This window comes from Cheilinus undulatus, linkage group 8, assembly GCF_018320785.1.
Source record: "Cheilinus undulatus linkage group 8, ASM1832078v1, whole genome shotgun sequence".
Lineage (NCBI taxonomy): Eukaryota > Metazoa > Chordata > Actinopteri > Labriformes > Labridae > Cheilinus > Cheilinus undulatus.
The window spans coordinates 27,585,076-27,606,115 of NC_054872.1; the positions used below are offsets into that span (position 1 = coordinate 27,585,076).

Below are 21,040 nucleotides of genomic sequence, written 5' to 3' on the forward strand. Positions count from 1 at the left end.
TTATCTAAAAGGAAATAATGAACTTCTGGTAGATCGTAGATCACTCCATGAATTTAATCACTGAAAAAGAAAGTTGTGTTGGACTGGAAAGGAGTTAAGGGGAACAATAAAAAGGAAAATGTTCGATATCATGAGGTGCAGATGACTTTTGACTCATCCACTGAGCTGTCTGTGAGGGTTTTTAATGAAATGACATATTAAGGAGCAGTGGTTTACTTATTTAACACCCCTGTGGCTATAAAGAGGTGTTGCTGTGGCTGAGCCAAAGTGTGCTGAAAGGGACAATAAAGCATGTGACTTACTGCAATTAACAAAATGAATGCACTAATTATGGACCTTCATTAATCATGATTGATGTATTAATGCTGACAGCCCCAGTGTTAATGCATACTGTATAAAACAGCACATAAATCTGACATTTTTTACTACCTGAAAAAGAGCTTTGGAGTCTTACTTCAAATCATTGTATTAATAGTACATCATGCTCACACGAAGGAAAGGGTTTTTATAATCACATGCTTCTTTTATACACCAGCAACACTCTTTAATTTTACAATCCAGCTCAGCACAGCATCAAAATGGATCATTTTTCCAACAGCTGCATACATTTATTGTTGACAGGTTTAAATTAAAGTATGCTGTGGCTAAAAGAGATGAAATGTGTGACTTTTCTACATCTCTTACTGATGTTTACCATGAACAGAGAGACATCTGAAGCTGACTATTAGAGAAGCAGCTGTGTGTGATGACGGCTGACATTTTGACCTCTGAGAGCAGAGCAACAAACTGGAGCTTGTCTCATATTAACCTCTGTCCACAGCAGCCATCAATAACGACAGTCTCATATTCTCTACACTACTTATAAAGTACAAGAATAAAATCCAGACGGAGTAAAGTGAATTTTACTCCACAAGGTGAACTAATTCACAGAGAGATCACTTTATAATAAGTTCCATAATTACAAGAGACTACACCAAATGATATATGCAGTAATCATTTGGATCATTCTCTGTAAAGTATCATATATATCACTAATCTGCTGCTTAGCTGAGTAAATCCTGACCACTATAATCCTCCCACTGATGTGATGTAATGTAACACGACACCTCAGAGGCCGTCCTGTAACTGAAGTCCAGATTTCAGAGGATTATAACAGCAATCTTAAATTCAGGTTCGGTTCAGGCCACAGCTACGGCGTTACTCTGGTCCTCTGAAATCTAAGCTGAACACAGAATGGGAGGCTGTGATTTCTGCGCGTGTGTGTACAGAGGAACACATTGATTAACCAATAAAATGCTCTGGGAGGGGGTGGAACCTGTCGCAGCTACAGGGAACTGCAGCAGAAAAACACACAGCTGAGAACAAATCTTCAGCTGAGTCGATGCATGCAAACATCTGAAATCAAAGCAAGGTCTTAGACAGCTACATCTGTCTTCGGTAAACTAAATCCTGACATGTTACACCCCTGTTACAGTGTCAGAGCCTGTCCTCTTCTTTTTCTGTATCTTTTAAAGGAAATCTAACAGATATTCACTTCATCAGCGTGTTTCAGTGATTTGTTTTCTCAACTGCCCTGCTAATGATTCTCATTATGTTAACTATGCAGGCAGAGCTGGTGGATGTCAGCAGACATGCTCAGCAGGTCAATGGATGCAATTCTGCTGGATAGATATGCAAAAGTCCACTGACTGATTGATTGATACATCTATAAAATCAATATCCAACTACTTCAGTAGCTGAATATAAGTATATTTTGATTGTAGCCTGCATGAGTGGACTATCTTAGTGTTAGGGGGAAAAAACAAGACACCAGAAGTGATTTCTATACAGGGAAACATTATCATAAAGGCCATGTTTTGAGCTTTTAATGACTGTGCCAAGTGTTCAAAGTTTGAAAATATAAACATTCTTAAGCTACTTTTGTTCTTAAAAAGTCACATAGAAATGGCAGCAGGTAGGAATGAAAGAAAAAAAGCCTCCGTCTAAAGCCAGGACAAGCCGCTCATATGGTCCAACTATGAAGTAGGAATATATTTAAATTCAACTTTATTGGCATCATGCACCACAAAGCAACTTTCACCGGCCTATAAAGAGTCAACACAGCCCTACCTCCAGCTCTGTTTACACTTTTACTTCACACATGAATAGTCATCAAACTGTGGATTTTGTAATTTTGTACATTTGATGCTTTAAAACATTACAATCTCCATAGCTGTAATGATTTTAAATTCTAAATTTTAAAACACGACATCTATTCAATAAGACAGTTGCTTAGGAGAGGAATGAATTAATGAAACACTGCAGGAAGACTCCTTAACATTGCACTAAAAATCAGCAACAACTCAAACTTCCTTCAAATTTTAGTCATTAAAAACAAAAAATGGCTCAATAAAGAATGCTTGGTATTTTTTAGTAATGTTGTTACTTAGTTATCAAAAGAGGTAGTGATATCCTTTGATCTTTATTAGTATCATACTAAAATGAAATATTCTGGTATCATGACTACTTTTTAGCAAATTGGCACTCTGTCACACATCAGTTTGTAACAATATTATCAATCATTTGGAGTTTTGGTGACGTGAGGTCATTTTTCTCTGTGAGCCAAACAGAATGACTAATGCATGCTTTTATTACAACAGGCTAGACTACCGTAATGCTTTCCTTTCTTGTCTACCAAAGAATATTATAAGTCGACCAGCTCATTCAAAATTCTGAAGCACGAGTACTGACAAAGACTAGAAGGAAGGCACCCATTACACCCATTTTAAAGTCCTGACACTGGCCGCCTGTTAGTTTCCATATTGATTTTAAAATTATTTTATTACTTTATAAAGCATTATATGGCCTTGCTCCAGACTACCTTTCAGAGATGGTTTTAGTTTATGAAAAAGGATGGACCCTCAGATCCTCTGGTTTGTCATTTCTTGGCTGTTCCACAGAGCAGGACTAAAAGTCTGGTAAGTCTTCATTCAGCAATTATGCGCAGAGGATATGAGAGGAGCTGAGGATATCAGGATTTTTAAATACAAGCTAAAAAATTATTTTATCAGTCTGGCTTTAATGTAGTACTACAATTTTACGATTATTAGTATCATCACAATCACTGCTCTATGTTATTCTATTTCCAAGTATGATCCTCTACTCCTATGTCCGATTCTATAGGCTTTTACTTCTTAGGATTTTTAATCTTTTATCATTGTTTATTATATTTTACTAATTTTCATGTTTCTTATGTCATTAATTCTTTCCTTTATTGCTTTGCCTTTCCTCTCTGTCTCTTTTATTTTAATTGTCTCTTTTTAATCATCCATCTTTCATCAATTACATTATTGAATCCATTTTGGTGTGAGTCAGTCTCTAAATCCTTTTACCATTTTACTTTGTTGTCCATCACTTTTGTACTCTCCTGTAAAGCACTTTGACTTACAATCTAATTTGCTTGAAATGTGCTATATAAATAAAGTTGTACTGATTGATGATTGATTCAGTCTTTCCTTTTCAGCTCCACTCACTCTCTGTGGCTCTAATGCTGCTAAATGCTGAGCTACTTTTACCTGTTAGTTGTAGCCTTTGAGATCAAATGTTGAGCGAGCTGTTATATTTTAAACATTAATACAGCAGATATTAAAGTCCCTATAAAGTGAATTTTAAAAATCAATTTTATGTTCATTGTGTGACAAGCCAGTGTGTTATAAAACACTAGGCCAAATTTCAGTCATGAAAACATCTCTAAGTTGATCAAATTAAGCTTCAAAATAATGAAAAACAAGGCAGTAATATCCGCTCTAGTATGGTGTGGGCATTTTGGTTGAATGAGCAGAAGCCACGCCCACACACAAGAAATATGATCCTCTAAAATTAAAAAAAAAATGCTATAACCTAAATGGAGGAATCATCCGCCTGTTCTGCTGGACCTGTCAGCGCTCTGTGTCAGCCACTAGAGAAAATATCACATTTATGTCACGACAGAAAGTTAAGAGATTTTAAAAAAAAAATCCTGTATTTAACTCTTCAGGTTTTCCTTACATCTCATTATCTAAAGTAAGTGAAGTTATATTTCTCTTCCGTTTATTTGAACGCTTTGTTCACTGACTGCTGAAAACACTTAATTTCCTGATGTTGCTCTTCAAAATAAAAGTATTCAATGATGAATAGCTCTGAAAGCTTTTATAGTGGCAAACTTCACAGGAATAGACCCATGTCCATCATCGGATACTTTACTAAACATTAGCATCCCAACGCTAACAGACAGGAGGTTCTGAAGTGCGGCTGCTTTGAGAGAGACAAAGCCACAGTCTGCTTCTTTCAATCATCCAGGACTAAAGACAAGTGAAATATGGATAAACACACATTAAGCAGGTCAGATGTTTGTTCCTGTGTCTGGTTCAAGGACACAATGAACAAAAACAGCATGTAGCTAGCTGTTAACTTTCAAAGAAGGCAGCGACACTGGCTAACAACAGACTGTGTTGAGATTAACTGCTCGGTGTATTGTAACACATAGCATTAGGGGGGCGGGTTAAATTCCCACTGTCAACGTGGTGGGTCACTTTATTTGCCGTGCCAGAATTAAACCAAGCCAGGCAAAAGGTGAACAAATTTCAAAAATTCAGTCACACATAGATCTCAGTGTTACAGCAACTTTATCACAACATATCTAGAGACTTAAGACACAAATGTTGGATTTTACTTTACAAGAACTTTAAACATATCGTATCCTAAATGAATATATTATCTAGTATGACTTTCTGAAAAGTCACTGAAGCCAAATTTCTCCTGGGTTTGTTGTTCTCAGCTCTGTGTTCACATTCACCTTGCTTATGTGTCAGACGCTGATATGTGTTTAATGTATTTATCATGCAAACCTTTCCCTCTCTAACTATTAGTTTAGGGGAGAGAGAGACAGCCTTACCCACATACGGTCACTGTATGTAGACATATGGCAAGAGTGCAGTTCAAGGAGAACAAACAGACTTCCCAATTTGAAGAAAATGTCATTTTCATTCTAAAATACATCAGATAAATAAGAACCACATCCATTTTTGGGTTGAAAATCTGAAAGACAATCAGTCCTACAGATGGCTGCACTCAGTCAGAGTAATGAGGTAGGGGCGGGGGAGGAGAGGAGCCAGTGTGCTGAGAGACAGAGGAGATAAGCTAGATTTTAGTCTGAGAAGGATCTGCTAGACATCCACTCAGAAAGCTGCATATTCTACCTTAAAGGGTTTGAATATTAAACTTCCTTAGAAGTTTGGTCAAAGACAATGTGGATTCAAGTAAAATTAAGACACAAACAATAAGTTGAATGACACTGAACACTGTAGAGCTGAGAGATCTAGCAAAGTCATTTAATTCACCTTAAGCAGGTGTTTGAACATTGTACTGATTGTTTTCTAAAATAGATCAGCACCTGCTGCTGTCAGGCTTTTCCAATAACATTTCCAACGTCAGTTTAATTGCATTTCTACTTCATAACCAGATACAGACTGCATGGTCTACAGAAAGTGAAAGCGGGAGCGGCATGAGAAGAGATGATTTGCAGAATCTTACATTGGTGATGATAGTCGTCCCTTTCTCTGATAAATGCCGCTCCACGTACCCCGAAGACAGCAAATCACTGGGAACAGAGAGAAAAGACAGAAGAAAATTAAAGTTAGAACATTGGTGATTTTTATTTGAGTGTCACTCAGTAAAACAAGTTTGCTTGTTTTTTTTTTAGGATGGTTGTGTTCAGTCTCAGCAGCACAGAGCTTCAGAACATCAGCTCTGCTAATTATGACCAGCGTACAGGGACGAGGCTATTTCCAGCAAGCAAACTCACACAAACACAATTATACATATCCAGCCTTCTAGCAAATGTCTGGTGTGTGCGTCTGTCCGTGGAAATAAGGACAAGTGAAGGTCAGGAAGGAGTAAAAGAAGTGACACGGCAGAATGGGAAGGAGGCAGGAAATAAATGAGAGCGAGGAAGTGAAAGAATGGCATAAACAAGAGGAAATCAGTCCATGTGTGCTTTCTCAGCAGAGATGGACCCAAGAATCCCAGCGGAGAAACACACTGCAGGGCCGCTCTGAGACAGAGATGTATGAGCTTTAGTACAACTGCACACACAACGATACACACACACAGATACGCACACACAGAAATGCAGCAAATGAATGAGGATTTGTCCAATATGCAGATTACTATTTCATCAAACACAACTCAAAATTCAGCCTTAGATAACTTAATCTAGACCAATAAACACCAGGGATGTTGCCATACAAGAATCTTCAACTTAAATTTAAAACTTGGTGTAATTAAAAAAAAAAAAAAAAAAAAAAAAAAAAAAAAAAATTTCAATATTTGACCACAACAGCAACAAATAAAAGTAAATTAAAAAATATATATATTATCATATCATATTAAATTTTTGCTCTTTTTTGTTACTTTTGTTATGTAGCAGAGATACTATCAGTTTAAAACAAGCCATATTACCATATAATGTATATAAAATACACAACATAAAACATATCAAAGTTCTTAATGGTAGAATAAAGTATAATACAGAAATAAAATACATGCCATTATAAAGGTCAATGATTAAAACTTTTGATACCTATTTGTTTTTAAGAAAGCAACCCCTGGTATTCAAATCTGCCTTTAAAAATTATGTGAAGATTCAATGCCAACACTACCTTGTAGATATTAAAACCTGGCTGGACAAAAAAAAAAAAAAAAAAAAAATCTAAATGAGGGTTTTCAGCTCAAATTTAAAGCAGAAGTAAAATCTTATGTCTGTAAGAATGACTACTGTAACTCTTTGTATGGTGGTTTAAATTTGTCTTCTTTGCCCCATGTATACTTTGTGCAGAATGCTGCTGGTCGTCTTCTCTCTGAAAAAAGGAAGTGTGACAGTGTAACTCCTATCCTTGTGTTCTTTCATTGGCTTCCTGTGAAAATTTAACCTTGCAAAGCAGTTGGATTTGCCAAACTGTCATCAAGCAAATCCACACAGCTCATGATGTACACTCACATGTTAAACTAATATGCCGAATGAGGAAAAAGCACCTGTATGTGACACAAAAACATTTTCAATTTTTAAACATTTTATATCTCCACTGTTTCTGTGCAATTGAAACAATGTGCAGGGGTTGCTTGCAATTGTTGATGATGAAAAACAAAAACCTTTCGGTGCCAAAGATATTTTTTGCTTTTGTGCCAGTATCAAAACATTCATAAATATTGTCTGATTTTTAATAGTAAGGTATTGAAGTTTAATATCTTGATATTGTGACTACTCTACCACTGATGTTAGTTTCACAAATTGTTTTTTAAATTTTGGAAGGGGAAAGAGATTTCATTCCTAATGCTCACACACTCAGCCAGTCGAGCCAAAGCCAGTATTGATCCAAGGCTTGTATACACACACAAACCCTCTCACAACACAAACACCAACAAATGTTAATGCAAACAACAAAAGAGCGAGAGCAGAACAAAAATCAAACAATTGAATCAGTATGACAAACTACATTTTTATCAGATTACACTGGGTTTAGGATTGGCTGAAGACGTGACCTTGAAATAGTTTCCAAAAGTTTCAAATCACAGGTTGGATTGCCGTGTTTATCAGTCAAAGTGATGGAATTGACACAAAACTGTGCAACTGTAACAATGTGCCGTATCTGAACAGGCTATTTGCCACGCTGAACCAAAAAGCCATCAATCATGTCTGACTTCCTGTCAACACCCAGACAAGAGACAAGTCAGCGGGATTAATCTTCATCTTGTTCTCTCACCAAACACAGCAGCCACTTTTAGTGTTACACAAACAGTTAGAAGATGCAGAGATGGGAGGAAAACAGGCCAAAATGTTAGATTCACATACAGTACCACTGCAGAGTGAACATAAATATGACTTGATCACAATGACACTGCAATTATAAAGATATATGGCAATGTGGCAGAACAAATACACAAATAAAATAGCTTTTATAGGACAGAATTCAGTGATCTACTGAACATTTAAAAAAACAACAGCTGTGATTTATAACAATAGTTCATATTTGTTTTACATCTTGTTTTTTGTTGTGTTTGGGGATACAAAGCACAGAGAAATTGACATAAAGCCTTTGAATGGCTGGTTAATCAAATCATTTAATCAAAGTATGAGCAAACTTGCAACTGTTTTGACAATTTGTGAAGATTTTTTTTCCAGGCAGATTTGTTATTAAGTAACAAGGAAGACATTAACCAGGCCAAAATAAAATGATGGGCAAAAAATAACACAATGAATAAAGTCTCATTAAAAAATAAGCAACTATCTTTGGTCCGTTACATCTACATTTGTGGAATGTTTTCATGTTTTCAGAGGTAGGATTAAGCCCATGAATCATCAAGCCCTGCAATTGGGCGACATGCAAAAATACTAGAACTAAAAGTGATGACTGTCCTATTGTCTAAATTTATCGAGGCATAGGTTACTTCTGTCTTTTCTCATGTCCACATGTCTGATTTTGGTTGACACAGACTTTTATAAATTGACTGAACGGATACTTAACTGTAACGTTTTTAGGACTGTGTCAGATATACAAATAAATAGTTCTCACACAGCTGTAGAGACAAGTTAGAAATCACTCTTGGGGCTTTTCCATGACATCGAGCAGCTTGACTCTATTAGGTTTGATTCAGAACGGCAGCCCAGCACTACAGGGAATTTGCTTTTCCACCACAACCGAGCTACCCATTTGTGGGTGTGTCTAGAGCTGATGACAAAGCGTTCTGAGTCGATTAAATTCAATAGCTGCACTTCTGTAAGTATTGTTTTGTTCCACCTTAAGAAAAAGAAGCACTGGTTCCACTCACATCATTCCTGTCCTCAGTTTTCCCAAGGTATTTCAACGTTTGGTGCAGTGGTTGCTACTTAAACAACGATGACAAACTGCTGTGATGTCAACGCGGCTATTTTGGAGGCAGGGCAGGCGCCCTTGGGCCAAGGGTGGCCAGGTCCCCAGTTTTCCCACAGAATTGGGCTACTTTTTATGAACTGCCCAGAGTAGATGTTTTTGTCCGCTGGTTGAGCAGACCCTTTTCTGGTGTCTTGTGTATGTGTATTTAATAACAAAGCAGAATAAACGACTTTATTTACCCTCAAATGCAACTAGACCAACCAGCAGAGAAGCAGGAAAACAGAGAACATGGCACACAACCAAAGATCCGCTGTGCTACTCTGGCACAGAGGCATACAAAAGCAACACACCTGCACTTACACAAGCAATATTGTGAAGTGGCAGAGATTTTACTGGCTTATGTTGAATTTCAGCGTTGGGCTTGGTTTTCGGGCTAGTTTTTTTCAGCCATTGGGCTAGATTTGTCACCCAGACCTGGCAACCCTGCTTGGGCCCTGCTGCAGAGCAGGCCCAATCAGTGTGCGGCTCAGCGTAGCCTGGTGTGGCCAAACTGGTAATAGAAAAGTAAATTAGCATGGCTTGGTTTGGATCGGTGCCAAAAGTCAGTGGAATAGCCCCATCTCGCTTTGATTCAAGCATAGTAACGTTCTATCAGTAGCTGGTTAACCTGGAATATCATTAATGCTCGAAATAGCTGAAAACATGACTTTGACTTGTTTTAAAGGTTCAGTACACTGGTGCGATCAAATTAGACTGGATCTTGCTACTTTGGAAGGGAGCCATGTTTTTCCCCAAATCCAATAATTGCTAAATGCTTACTGAAGCTAGCAGTCGACCCACTGTGATAGTTAGCAACAGGCATAAAAAGCCACTTTACACATTAATACAGCAGATGAAATATGCATCTTAACCAAATAGGTTGAGTGGTGACTTTAGAGTGCAGTCAAACCCCCTCAGGTTTGTTGTTCTCAGCTCTGTGTTAACATTAACAGGACTGTACTTCTTCAGCTTATTTATGTTTTGCTAGGAGGCTTAAATATACATCATACATTTTTCCCCACATGAGCCCTTCCCTCTGACCGTTAGCCTCGATTACACATTAGAGGCACATTGGCAGAGAGTCATTACATTAGATTAGAGTACAACTGAAGAAGAACTAAAGGATTTGCTGAAGAACCACTGGAAAGACTTTGTTTGGTTTGGAATATTCTAAAATAATGAGAGATGAGTCAACATGTGGCTGTATATCTGAATAGAGATCAGTCTTACAGACAGCTGAACACAGTAAGAACACAAGTGGAGTTTTACTTTGGTCTGAGAGATGAATGCTACAGCACAACATTGATTGAAAGAAGTTACAAGTTAAACCTCTCAACAGAGCACAACAACAATTCAAAGGTTATCAATATTTTTTGCAGGCAAGCACCCATGATGTTACTCATTCATAGCACAGTTCACTGAGGGACTCTATCTATATTTAAAAATTGTAAATATGATGTTAATGAGTAAAGATTAAGATCACTATTATTGGATTTGTTAGAAAGAGCAAGTGAAACTCAAACTTTCAAGTTGATTGACAAAAATATGTCATCCACTTTAGCTTGACCTTTTTGGGGCATCTCCCTAACCACTGAAATGCTATACTTGTATTATCTCTAAGTATCAGTTATTTTTTAATATTCTACAATGTAAAAAAGTTCAATCTTTCACTAACCAGCAGACTTTTGAAAGCAAAGAAAAATAAGCAGCTGTAATGAGTCATAATAGTGCAGATGGAAGGAACACATTTGCTTGTGAAGACAGACACATGATGAGATTTTTTAAATATAAACTGAGCTTTCTGTCAAAGGTAAAAGTTTTCCAAAGCTGGCATATACTGTTGTTTATTATATCTTTCAGCTGAACCTACTGACATCAGCATGCACATGTACACAGGCACCGAAGGAGGAGGCTCTCTAACATGACTAATGGGCATTTTGCTACAGCAATAAAAAAAAATCTGCAAAGAGGGAGCAGGGAGAGCGGAGTGAAATGGAAAAAGGGAGAGAATAACCGTCAAGGGAGGAATAATGACTGAGGAAAGGAGAGTGGCAGTAAAAGTAAAAGAGAGGGAGGCGCAAGGTGTGAATACAGAGCTCAGGGCCATAACAGATATCCAATCATTCACTATCTTGAAGCTATATCACATCTTCTGTAAAGGTGTAAAACAAGCAACCCCTATTGCACACACTTCACCTCCTCTGACATCAGGTTGCACATTACCAGGGATGTAGTGACGCCTCACATTTATACACAATTACAAATTGATTCAAATATGTTTGACATCAGTAGGTGCAGCAGTAGCACTTATTTTTTTCTAAAGAAAAAACATTAACATGACAATATATTGTTATGTCCTCCTTGCAATTATGTGCACCAGTACAGATGCTACAGAATCAACAAATCAAAACAAACAAGCATGAAAGAAAGACTCTATTCATGGCCCACAAAACTAAAGAAAAGTCTAAGTAAGTATTTCAGATTGTTGTAAACACTATGAAGTCGGGATTTGGAAACAACAAAAACAAGGTAAAATACTGCAGCAACACAGTCAACCTCCATCTACACATGACAAGACACCTACCTAATTAGCTGCTAGTGAAAACAGCTGGGCTTGGTACAACATGCCAGGCCTTACATCAGGCTCTAATCAGGCACTTTCAAATCAAAATTTCCCTCAACTTCTTAACAGGCTCTGAAAATGAAACGAGCACTTCCCTGCTTTGTTTGCAAAGACTTGAGCTTGCACAGCGTAGCTCAAAACAAAGGCTTAAGCAGTTGTTTAAAGAGAGTGAGTCATTCTATTTAATCCCCACTCTCTGGTTCATTATAGAAACTGTGGTGCCTACGTTGCATGCAGGTGTAAAGCAAAAAGACATTGCTGCACACACAAGTGAACTCACAGTGAAGTGAAATCAGAATGTTTCTGTTGTATCAAAAACAAAAGCAAGAGGGACAACAGGGAGGGCCATCTGAAGTTTAAAAGTCAAAGAATATTGTACTTGTATTTGTCAAAAGCTCTGGGATTATAAGCAGAATATTTTAATTTACCTTTAGGCTCTCTGGTGACCTAGATTCAAGTGTTTTAATTGTCCAAAATCACACCCTATTCACTTCATAGTGCACAACATAGTGACTACGCCATTAGCAGTGAGCATCGTTATACCCTTAATAGTGCACTCAATGTGTCTGGCCATGCGTTGTGAAAAGTGGTAAAACATCAATGGTCACTTGCGCAGCAATTTTTTTACCATCATGCATCTCGGCACAAAGCTTAATGAGCAGGGAATGGTGTTTGACGCTCTCATATATCACAGATGGGCAAGAGGAGAAAAAGAATAAATACAGAACTCAGAAACAAAAAATATATAGCTATACTTTGACTTTTGAGACATTTTTACCAAAATCTGTAATCTGTTACAAAAAAGTGTTAAGGGTTTACCACAAAGTAACATTTTCTACCTTATGATCATTACAGGCAAGGCTGGGATAAAGGGGAGAGCCCTCTGGGGCCCAGCTAAATGGGAAGGTCCATGAAGGTCAAAATCATAGTCCACTGTAAAGTTAGGCTGTGAAAAACATTTTTTATTATTTAAACGGAATAATAATGTTATCATAATCTTATCAAAGAAGCAAATGTTTTTTTATTCATGTTGTCGTATAAAGCCTTCTTCAAAATGTAATCCCGTTAAAATGAGTTTTAGAGTGATGAAATGAGTTTAAAGGGGCTAGATGATTTACAAGTGCAAAAGTAGGTCTGAAGTGGCAAAAATGGGTTTAAAGGTAGAAGGTAAAAAGGTAAAGGTAAAAATTGGTGTAACAACTAGTAAAATGCAGTTAAAATTTGCAAAAATGGGCATAAAAACTGGAGAAAAAGGGTTAATATTGACAAAAACTGGTTAACATAGGCAGCAGTTGGTATAAAGTGGCAAAAATGGGTTAAGAGTGGCAAATTTTTGTTTTAAAAGTTTTAAAATTAGCACAAATGGGCAGAAAAGGTGGTGAATTTTGAGTTGAAAAATGGTTAAATGTGGCAAAAAAAAATGGGCCAATAGAGGCAAGAACGGACAGAGAAGGTGGTGAAAACAGTTTTAAAATGGTTTAAAAGTGGCAAAAGTGTATTTAAAAAATTGGAGTAACAAAACAGGTTTAAAATGTGGCAAAAATGGGTAAAAAGAGGCAAAATTGGTTAAAACAGTGCAGAAAATGAAGAAATCACAAATAAAATTGGCAAAAAGTAGCAGAAATATATAATTTCAACATTTGAACCCAATAATATTTTCACACACTTGGTGCTTTTTTGTTTGGAGGACTGAACTGAAACAACTTTGGTTTCGCTTTTCAGTCACATAAAAAACGAAATAAATAAATCACACAAAACAAACATGGAGAAACATCTACCATGAAGTAAATGTATGTTCCTCACATCCCTACACATGACACACATATATCGCATCTCCGCAGACTTGCAACCAAATCCTGCAGGTTGAACATGCAAGCACCCTAAGGATACACATCACATTTTATCAACATTTGTGCCTCAAAAACTTCTCCCGTCAAAATATCCATCCATCCGTGTGATGAAGACATTCTGTGTGTGCATGAGTCACTGGGTCACAGTCTCGCTGTTAGCCTTTGTTCTGCTGGGATGTGTATTTAAGATTCAGAGCTTGTGATCTTTATCCGGCTCCACGCTGAGCACAGGCTGGGGGAACAAGCATCAGCATACTGAGGCAGCACGGCGCGCACACGGGCCTCTAATGGAGGACGCTGATAACAGATTTCAGCTTTAATTGTTGGGGGATTTAAATAATTTATTTGACAGACAAAGACGCAAACTCAGCCTCGACCCCAACCCCCACAGTGACACACAAATCCCCCTCATCTCCCTTTCCTGTTAACATGCTTACATGTACAGTATAAATATATGAACTTTGTCGTTCATGTGGATAAAACACACAAAAAAAGAGCTAAAAGTACTGTAGCTTCAAAGAAGTAAATGCTGCAAATTCCCTACATAAATGATGATCAAAGTGAGGCGGCTTTTCAAAACAAAGTTGTGGCCTCATTAATAAAAATTCACAGAAGAAATGAGGGTCAAAAGAACCGAGTAGAAGCCGATCTTTGCTCTGTATTAGTTTAGGAGAGTCAGGGGAAAATGGGGTTACTAAAGTCACTATGATTGCTGCCACTGGATGATGAAACATGAGGTTTTGTGAATGAAATCCTAATCTTGCTTTAATAGACTCAAATCAGTTTGCAACTTCATGTGTGATTTGTTTTGAAGAAGTTAAAAATTGCTACATCAGAAGAAGCAGAGAATGTGGTTATGTGATGCTAAATTATATTTCTACAAACTAGGAGTGTCAAAATAACAAGACCTTTAAACTTAGATATGAAATAAAAATCAAATTATACACATTTTGTTGATTTTTTTTTATTTCTTTCTCTTATATACCCTGACTGGTGGAAACTGATCACGGTGACATTTCTTGTTGTTTTTAGCATTTTCAAGGATTTTACATTAATTTTGAGTAGGTTTTAAATATATTTCCTTGTGTGTTTTGTATTGTTTCATGCAACATCTGTTTTGTAAACTGCGTGTTATATGGATGTCTCTATCTTGCTAGACAAACTGTTTCACATATCCATGACATGGAATATATCTGACATCCATATGGGCAACACCCCAGAGACAGTCTTTAGGGAAAGGAAGAACCTTGATGACCAGAAGTCATCAGCATATAATACTGAGTAATAAACATCTATGTTTTAGTGCAATTAAAGACAGTATGCAGGTGCTTACTTACCATTTTTGATGGACCTTTCCGCCCCCCAGGCACCTGTCTACTACTATTACTTGTTGATACTATTGATCATTAAAATGACTGAGAGCATATCACTCAAAAGCACATGGTATTGAAAAGTCTTAAGCTCAAATAGTGGATGGATTGGCCAGATTCCACGTCTTTCATTAAGTGGATCCATCTTTTAAACCATATTGTGAAATATTTGTGCCCAGTTAGAGACTAAATGGACAAATCGGCATCATTTGTAAGAAATTGCAGTCTGTGAAGAGAAAAACACTTCAAGCCCTAAGCTATTTTTAACCATTTGTCGCGCCTGGACTTGTCTTAAAAAGCTTGTAGAACATCAACACTGTGGTCACAGTTAAGCTCTAAACATCAATGAATGACGACGAATAGATGATGAATATGTTCAAACTTTTGTGACGGGATTAACCTGATTAAATTGCAAAAAAAAAAAAACAACAAAAAAAGTGAATTGGTTGCTCCACTTTCTACTTTGGATTTGCCTGTATACGTTGAAACATCTTTTGTACACAGTAAACAATAAGAACTAAGACTTTTTCACAAACTTGTTCTCCCATCTCCTGGAGACCAAAATGGGGAAAAATGAATCATTCTGTGAAAAGAAGTCTTTGAAATATTTGCATATCTACAAAAAAAAAAAAAAAGTCCTTGCGGTTTTTTGTATTGTTTATTTTTGTGTCATTATTCAAAGCAGTTCCTGTCTGCAGTGACACAGAGGGCCCCATCACAGGCTCTCTGACTCTTTTTCTCTCCATTATGAGCTATTCAGGCTGTCTCCTACATTAGCTGCCTAGTTAGACATGTGCAGTTTAACAAAGCATGACACGATTATGGAACAGCCTGCCATTGGTTGTCACACAAAGCATTGTGGAAAACAATATGGTGGTTAGCATGCTAAGCTAGCAGCAGAAACAATCAAGAATTTATTAAAGAATTGATCAAAAAGACATCCAATATCAGTCATACTGGTATGGATTTAATCTTTAGATACCCAACAAAGTCACTACAGTGCAGGCTTGCTAGAAAAGCTTCCATAAGGGTTACAATGCCATGGATAGCAAGATTAGAATGGCACAATAACAAGCTTCAATGAGGAAAAGTAAGCAGGTGGCTACTATTTATTGTTCAAAAGTTATTTACCTTTTAATAACCTGTCTCTTCTTGTTAGTACAGATGCAGATATAACAACTATTCTATCAGAGCTGGACAAAGAAAAACAAAGAAATACACTGAAAGCTTTTCTTGGCGGAAAGATGCTTTTGCTTTTCTCCCTACTGGCTTTGGCAAGAGTTTGATTTATGATCTGGTTCCACTGATAGTGAACAACAATAACTGCTGTCTTCAAGCTTAATTACATAGTTTACTCCATGTATGAGCTGCTGCCCAGATGGATGTGAAATCAACCCATGTTATGGATATATGAAAAAGTCAATCTGGCTGTCAGACAAGAAATTTCTCAAAAAATGTTCACAACCTTAACTACAACATCTATAGCTTAAAGTATAGACTTAAAAATGAATTTGATCTCATGTCAAACAAATTAGTGCAGTGTCTAATACCTGCAGACAGGATATGAGGCCAAACACCCACGCCTGCTGCTCATATTTCTGTGTCATTTAGTTTCTCTAACTCTTATTCTCTCTGCTCACTGCTTTTAAATACTCCACTTATCCCCCGCTTCACTGTGAGATTCTTTTTTCTTATTCTATCATCGGCACAGCAACATCTGTGGGAGAGCTGGCGTCCGATCTGTCAATCAAAGCCTGGAGGAGAATTCGGAGGTGGATCCACAGACGTTCCTTTATTCAGCTTACATCATGAAACTGCCATTTACATAGCAATCACAACCCTGTCTCACTTCCTCAACACTCAACTTCAGCCTGCCCACTCACACACGAACCAAAGAGCAATGACGCTGCTTCAGGTGGGAAAATTTTGCTCTGAAAAGACTTTTCAACATTATTAAGCGGGTCTCTAGGAAATTAAAAGTGAATTAGGTGCACAGAGTCCGTCTGGCTGTCACTCACATCAAACTTCACCAGTCCTTAAAAGCTTTTTGTTTAGAGTTGCTCTGGACAAAGACATCTGCTATGGCAACCCAGTTTGATCTCCTGAGGTGAATCATACAAACACGCTCACACAAAGTTTTTATGTGGTCCAAAATTCCTCTCACGATCTGTGTCGCCTGGCAGCACCATGGCACTGGGATGAAAAACAACACAAAAAGGACAGATTGGCAGCACTAATGTTTATGTGTGTGGCTGTGTGTAACTACATGTGTGTGTGTGTTAGTAGATTGGCACAAGAGATGGGGTAGCAGCCTTTTCATAGCTTTCACACAGTTCATTTGAGAGCTGGTTTCAAAGACTCTCCTTAATTCACCTCAGCATCCTAAAACATCTAAAAAAGCAGAAAATAAAAGGACATGAGGAGAGTTAATCTGAGGCATCAGAATGTCCATCAACATTTGCTCACAAGCACTGTAGGCATCAAATAAACTTCTGCACCATAAATGGATTTTTTTGGTTATTTAACCCAGTAATAAAAGGGCAGCGGCACACAAAGGGCTGAACATGTGCTGTGTCAGGTGTTCGTAATGAGGAGGGGGAGTGCAGAGGAAGAAGAGCACCAGAGGAAATATGGTGGGGGTGAAGCAAGATGGAGATGGATAAGAGAAATAAAGATGTGAAAAGGAGTGAAGTAGAGGAAAAGGAAGGAGGGGGATTGGTGGAGGTTGTTTCTCTTTGGGGGGAAGCTGCAGCTGCTTTCACCTGCCCCTCTTACCCTCACCCTCCCACTGAGGCCTCATTAAAGGTCTCCAGGCTATAATTCATTCACTCTCCAATCACTTATCCGACATGCAATTCCACCGACACACTCACTGGGAACCCTGCTCTATTCGCACAGGGAATACTAGACATACTCAAACAAGACATCCTGATGCCAGCAGAGCAGAGAAAATTAAACTAAAAGTTTATTTATTTCTATACACTGCAGGCTTGGATCCATTATGCAGTTATTTCTATAGCATGCAACATACAGGCAAATAGAGTTGTCTCTTGAATTATGCAGCAGATGGGAGGTTGTGGGCATGTAGAGGAACATGTAGATGTGTATCTGTGACAACATGTGGATCTTTCATAACTCTAGGTTAACAGATACACAGACTTTAGAAGGGCTGCACACATGGGACCAAATAATCATGACTTGTTTATGTAAGGGTGATCTGTTAGGGCCTGTGTCAACCACTGCATTGTTTTGAGTTGATAGCAATCATATTCCATACTAAACAATGTGGCACATCATTTTCAACACAGAACACAAAAATGTCCTCTGCATCAGCTTTGATGCTCTCCTAGTCCTCTCAGTTTACAAAAAGGTCAACATTTAGAACAAAACTTAGAATGTCAATTCTACCTCAATGACCAATCAAAATCAAGAAGGGGCGGGACAGTTTGTCAACAGTAGACGAAAAAACTGATCTGAGAGTAAAGCTTCTGGGGCCAGACCTGCTGCAATGTCAGGAGTTTCCATTACAGTGTTTTGTTTTCTTATATTTACTTGAATAAAGAAAAATATTAAGTTTACAGAGCTGATTAAATAATGACATTAAGGATAAAGGATGCAGACGATTGGCCAGCTAAACACTTAAATGTGTATATCAAATTAGCCTGTGCAGGACTGACATGTCTGTCAAACTACCTTTCATTTTTGTATAAACAACAGGGGTGTGAATCGAATCAAATCTCGATTCACAGACTACAATTCGATTCACTGATGATTCATTAAAATACAGAACGATTCAGTATGATCTGATTTAGTTCGGTCCAGTACAATCTGATTATAGAATCAAAATAACTTTTTCTGTAACAAAAATTAGCAAAAAGGGGAAAACAAGACAAAGTTTACTTGAACAAGTTTATTTGATCTTATTTATAAAAGAGACTAAATGCTAGGCCTCCTGTGCTAACATTCTGAAATTATGTATAAGAAAGTTTTCATCACACCCAGGTGCCCCGGTGTTTTATTTACTTAAAATGAGTTTTTACTGGTACACGTTCGTCCTTCTGTACTTGTAACTTCCTTAGCATTATTAATCCCAATAACAGCACAAACTAAATATCACATTTTCCCAAGAAGCACAAATTAAAACAAATTTAAAGTCGCAAGGAGATTTGGATAGACAGAGCTCTGTGTGTCTGCTAGTACAGGAGAAGGAGGGGTTAAAATAATATTGAAAACAGTCAACTTAAAACAGATTTCTATACATTTTTTTCCTTTGATGATGCCTCTTAATGTGAATATGCAGCCTACATGTCACAAAAACATCGTTATTTCTTTTCTCTGTGTATCTGACCGTTCTTAATTGTTTTCATTCCTGAATTAATTCACTGGAGAACAGCTGATCTCCAGCTCAGTGAAGTCCTCTCTGTTTAATATCATATCAGTGGGCTCAGATGTATTGATTATGTCACCAAATCAATCACTCCCAACTCCCAACAGTGAATAAAGGGGCTGTTGTTACGATGATAACTGAAGACTTCTCTGAGTTTTAACTCAGAAAAAGTGTTTATGTTCAGGTCTGTTTGTGCTGCGTTTAGTGTTAGCATCTTAGCTTAACTTTAGCTCTGCCGTCTCAACAGGTGAGATTTATGAGCTGCCGTAGTTCTTTATCGCTTTTTCTCCAAATCGTACAGACGGGCAGACATTTCGAAAGTTATCCTTCCTTCATTTAAAGTCCACATGACTTTCTCCTGTGGTGCAGAACTACAACTGAAAGACGTTTAGGCAACCACTGGTGAAACACATCCAGCTACCTAGCGAGCACCTACGGCGAACACGGTGACCTTTTAAAGGTAAAAGGTCACCGTGGATGGCGCGAGACTACAGACCCTGAGCCAGAGTCCTGAGCAGTTTTGTAGACAATGCACCTATGCAGCTTACATAGCTGCTTAATGAGCCTAGCTTAAGCTACTTTAGCTATATTAGCCAAGGTAACTATGTAAGCTATGTAGCTCTGTTTACTAAAGCTATGTTAGCTTTTGCAACATGAGCTTTAGTAAACATCAAGGTTGTTATAGTCAACTAAAAATGACTCAATAACTAAAACTAAAATTCAAAAATAATTTCAGTTAACTGAAACTAATCAAAAACTAAACTTTACCAAAAAAACAAAACTAACTAATACTGTATCATGTGCTTACAAAACTAACTAAAATAAAAGAAAAATAAAACAAAATATTCTTAGTTTTAGTCTCTGACACAACCATACTGACTGGCACCATCACCCACGTCTGGGGAATGTAAAATAGCCCGATCTGATTGGTTAAGACTTCACATAGTGGTAGTTCTGTGTCTGGAGTTGTATTCAAACAATCAAACAATCAAACAATCATTAAACAATCATTAAGTAAATAAAATAATAAGTGAAGAGTGGCCTGTTTAAATATGTTGTAAAAATGTATGACGATCACTCAGCCCCGACATCTATCCGTAAAAAACGAAAACACTTAAACTAATAAAACCTAAACTAAAACAAAGAATTTTTGCATAATAAAAACTAAACTAAACTAACAAACCAGCAGTCAAAACTTACAAAAACTTAACTGAAATCGAACACAGAAAGACAGCTGTTTGCTGTTTGACAGCATTTTCTTTACTATTTTTATGTTAATGATACAAAGTTTGTTGTTTTTAATGCTTATGTTCACCTATTACTTTAATTGTTTGTTGACACAGAAACCATGGTTTGGATGGAAATAAATCCTCAAACTTGCTTCAATTGCCTTTTTAACTAGAACCTAACAAGTTTTAATATTAACTGTGTAAGCTAGGTTATCAATGTTAGCTCCATAGCTCAAAGTATGACACCCTATGGGAGATGCACATCTACCACTGGTCTGTCAGCCCTAACGAAGACCTACATGGTCAGAACATGCCTGCTTCTCAAAATTATTTTGTTTTTGTAACTATTTTAAGCATTTTAAGCATTTCCTTCCTAATAGTTACATTTTTTCGTGCTTGGGGTGCCTGGTATTCTCTTTGTATACTGGTTTCTAATTTTTCCTGTTTAGCAGGAGCACCCAACTTTATTTTACAATTCTTTCAGTTTCATCTACATTTTTGAAACTCAGGGTTCTCTATACCAATAGTATTGAAACTTAAACTGCATTTTTGTTACAATTGTAACCAAAAGCTGCCACTCACAAAAGTAACTTAAGTTATTCATCATTTATGCTGCTTATTTGAGTAAACTGGACAGGTGCTGGTTTTTGCTTG

General features: G+C 37.3%; 1 protein-coding gene across 2 annotated transcripts in view; it reads right to left on the bottom strand.

Annotated features, from left to right (window-relative positions):
* Nucleotides 1-21,040, bottom strand: part of adam22 (ADAM metallopeptidase domain 22) — a 101,943-nt gene that overhangs the window by 60,133 nt on the left and 20,770 nt on the right. For both annotated transcript variants that reach the window (XM_041793167.1, XM_041793166.1), the window contains exon 4: nucleotides 5,551-5,617. In XM_041793167.1, the coding sequence (XP_041649101.1) occupies nucleotides 5,551-5,617 (67 nt within the window). The remainder of the gene's footprint in view (nucleotides 1-5,550; nucleotides 5,618-21,040) is intronic.